This window comes from Caenorhabditis remanei, chromosome II (genome assembly GCF_010183535.1).
Source record: "Caenorhabditis remanei strain PX506 chromosome II, whole genome shotgun sequence".
Taxonomy (NCBI): domain Eukaryota; kingdom Metazoa; phylum Nematoda; class Chromadorea; order Rhabditida; family Rhabditidae; genus Caenorhabditis; species Caenorhabditis remanei.
This window is the reverse complement of record NC_071329.1, coordinates 4,200,593-4,204,512: the sequence shown is the minus strand read 5'-3', so window position 1 is coordinate 4,204,512 and position 3,920 is coordinate 4,200,593. Positions and strand designations below refer to the sequence as shown.

Below are 3,920 nucleotides of genomic sequence, written 5' to 3'. Positions count from 1 at the left end.
GTTTTCAGTTGAAATTGTCCGACTTTGAAAGTGTTTCATTGTAATTCTGATTGTCACACTTAGTAGGTATTTACTGGACCATGCAGATTGAAAGTAGAGCTTCATTTGTCTGGTTGACAACTACAAAAAAGTTGTGAACTACAAAAATGAAGGTCTATTTTTGATCTGTATGGTTTATACAGTCGGCGTTAGCTAAACACTAAACCGGCTCCTCATTGGGGGAGAGTATCATTCCGGTGCTCTCCGTTTGGGCGGTAGGGAGAAGTTGGGTAACGACCTGGAAGTATGGATGCCCAACCACCGTATTCTGATCTGGCAATGTGTTTCGGATGGTCTCTGTCTCTAGATCTGAAATAGAGCTCTGGCTGGAAGAACATACGCGCGGACCGGTTGGATGCCGACTTGATCTGGAGGGTGCAAACCTGAAAGGGAAAGTTGAAGGCGGTGAGGCTCCAGGCGGGAAACTCCGTCATAGTCAGAGGTGAGCCTACACCCGACGATTATGACATAATAGGAGGTAATCCTGAACTGATGATAATCATTGTTCATATAAGGGAGGGGGATGGTAAATACCCAGGGACCGAAACCATCAAAGCAGCTACTGAGGAGCATACTAGTGATGAACACATAAACCCTGCGGTTCCCTGAACTCGACCCATCTGCACAAACCCACTTTGTAAAAATGAACCAAACTGATGAAGAGTTTAATGATTTCTTACATCACAGCTAGCGAACCTACCGTGAGGTAGACTCCCGCCGCTGTAGCAGGCTCGACATTATACATACATAGTTTACTTTGTTTAATATTGACTCCCATGGTGTCACTCAATCAATATTTTAGCTACTAATGGGTTCTCAATGATTTGAAGATTCCCAGAACCAAGTTACGCAGCTGACGACGCGCGCGTTTTTTGCTTGAAGTAAGACGGTGTGACTGGCCCTTTTTCATTATGGTCTCTCAGTCTCGTCTGAGATTGTTCTTTTTTTTTAGCTCCTCTGTCTTTTTTGCTCTATGTTGCATTCTTATAATCATTTCCTTATTGTCAGAACTCACTAACAATGTCTTCCATCTCCAACAACAACAACAACTGCAACTACAACTCAATGGAGGAAGAACTTGAGGCGGAAGCCGCGGTCCTGAAGGAGATTCAGAATAAGCTGTCGAGTATGGGAAACGTGGCTCCACCCACTCCTGAAGAGCAGAAACTTATTGACTCCCGGTCAATCTTCGTAGGAAATGTGGATTATGGAACAACGGTCGAGGGGGTCCATGAGCATTTCAAGGATTGCGGGGAGATTACAAGGATCACTATCCCAAAAGATAAGACTACCCAGAGACAGAAGAAGTGAGTTTTTTCTGGGATTACGCTCAGTTGAAAACATTTTTGTCTGTAGAGCGCGTTTGCATTTATCCTTTATAAAATTTCTTCTCTTTCCAGTTACGCCTTCGTCGAATTCGCTTCTTCTGCTAGCTTGGAGACCGCCATCGAGAAGAGTGGCTTGTTGTTCCGAGCCCGTCAAATTGTGGTCACCAGCAAGAGGACCAATAAACCAGGAATGGGTGTTTCGAGCGGTGGAGGATTCAGAGGAGGACGTGAATTTCAAAAGACCGTCTTCGTTAAGTACATCTACGTAAATGGATCGTCGCCAAATAGAGGATTCCGTGGAGCAGTTCGTGGAGGACGAGGGCGATTCAGTCCGTATTAAGGAGATTTTGAAAATTGGAAACTGCGAATAAATTTGATTTTTTTTAAAAATCTTTTTGGTCTTGTTTTCGCGGGAAATGGACTCCTCCCACTTATGCTAGTTGCCGCGGCAATCACGCTCCAAATCACTACAATCAGTGGAGCGCATTTACTACCACCATAACCTAAACGATAATTTTAAAATCCATAAAAGTTCAAAAGCAAATTTATTCAAATTCCATAATCGTTCGTAACAAAAGAGACAAGGATACAAAGAAAAAAGCAGTAATAATAAGCCCGTAATTTTTATAATTTTTTGTGTAGATCATAAGTTTTTTTCCATTAATCTATATCCCTCCTCAAACATTCTTGTATCCATTGACAACCAGCAGAGAAAGTGCCACGGCAATACAGAAGAACACACCGACCGCCCAGAATACGGTAGGCGCTTTCAGAGCGTGAGGCTGCAAAAAAAAATTGTTTGGCAAAATTGTTTGATCTACATCACTTTTGGATAGGACACTATTGACACAGAGGTATAATAAGGGAGGGGGAGGGGTACTGTAGCTACAGTACCCCCCTCCCATATATGGAAGCTACAGTACCGTTGGTTCTCGGACGGGTTTCGAGTTCTCGTCAAAGTCGGTGTCAGTTATCAGTGGTGTCTCCATGGAGTCCTACAGGATTATCGATTTTTATGTAGACCATAGTTTTTTGTTGTTTTTGAGAATTTCCCATGTTAGTAAGTGCGCTCTGATTCCAATCCCGTTAGAAGTAAAGTTAGTGTTCAATAGCTTAGGCTTATTAAAATTCATGTTAGTAGATCAAAAATATGTAGATCAAATACCAAATCCCTTCGTTTTCGCTTCTCCCCACCACGTCGATTTTTCAAGAGACTCATTCGGAGTTTGACCTCCTGAAGTAGTAGGTTAGATAAGGGAAAATCACTTTGTTAAATATGTAAAACGCGCTCTAATGCAAATTTTGTCTATTTTTTTTTCGAAATGTTTTAATTTTTTCAGAAAATGACTTTTGCTGTTTCGAATTTATATTTGTTGTGTAGATCAAATCTAGGACTACATTTTTGTAGTTGACAACGTTTTTGTAGGAGCCTTCCCTAGAGAGATACGGTACCGCTAACCTTGGCCTTCAGGACTCCACCACCTCAGAGGTAGACACTCTTCTCCGTCCTGTATCTCCCCAGGGACGAATTGTACAAAAAAGTTATAAATTGCAAAAAGAAAGACCTAGAGTTGCTCTATAACATATCTAAAAATTGGTACCATGGTGCTACATCTGAGCCCGTGACGAGGTTTCAAAGTCGGTAAAATGATGAAAGTTTTTGATTTTTGATGGATTTTCAACAAAATACGTTATACAGGGTGGCTAATAAGTATACAACGCCACTATTTCTTTGATATTGGACCAAAAACCGATTGAATCAACAAGAAAACGTTATTAATAGTTGGAATATACGTATTAGATTTAGTATACAAAAGGAATTCGAAGTTGGATACTTTGGCTTTGATACAGGCCTTCAGACGAACGACGCCAAAATCGCCTGTGCGCCGCAGGTAGTCGACGTCGACTTCGTACCATATCTTCTGGAGGACGGTCTTAAGAGCAACGGCCGTGTTGTAGGAGATCCCTGAGAACTTGCTCTTCAAATATTCTCATATGATGAAATCCATCGGATTCAGATCCGCCGACGAGGAAGGCCTAAAGTCGTTGTTCCGGTAGCCAGCAAAATAAGAGAAAGGGCGATTTTTGTTGATTTTGAACCGTGTGACGTGGTCTAATTTAGTTGAGACATGAAAAACGACCAGCATACTGCTGAGCTGTACAGGGAAACAGAACGTCATTCAAAACCAAGTTTTGGAGGACCCTGAGTTGATTTTGGCATCTCTTTCAATGAAAATCAACAGAGTTCTACCGTCAGATGTAACCCCGGCCCATACAATGACACTTTTAGGAAAAAGGCGGGGATGGGCCTAGAAAAGTTTTGAGAACCTTCTGTCAGCTTGTGACAACAATAATTTCTGCTTTTGACACTTGGAAAAGGGCTCAGTAGTGCAAATCTTATCATCAGTCTAGATTACGCCCGACACGCGGCGCACAGGCAATTTTGGCGTTTTACGTCTGAAGGCCTGTATCAAAGCCAAAGTATTCAACTTCGAATTCCTGTTGTAAACTAAATCTAATACGTATATTCCGACTATTAATAATAACGTTTCT

At 41.8% G+C, this 3,920-nt stretch overlaps 1 protein-coding gene across 1 annotated transcript; it reads left to right on the top strand.

Moving 5' to 3' along the window:
- Positions 1 to 1,059: 1,059 nt before the first annotated feature.
- GCK72_004457 (uncharacterized protein) lies at positions 1,060 to 1,707 on the top strand (the record flags this gene model as incomplete). The annotated part of the gene is made up of 2 exons (XM_053724691.1): positions 1,060 to 1,346; positions 1,440 to 1,707. The coding sequence occupies 2 exons, from the start codon at positions 1,060 to 1,062 to the stop codon at positions 1,705 to 1,707; spliced, it is 555 nt and encodes a 184-aa protein (XP_053588885.1).
- Between the last annotated feature and the right edge of the window lie 2,213 nt (positions 1,708 to 3,920).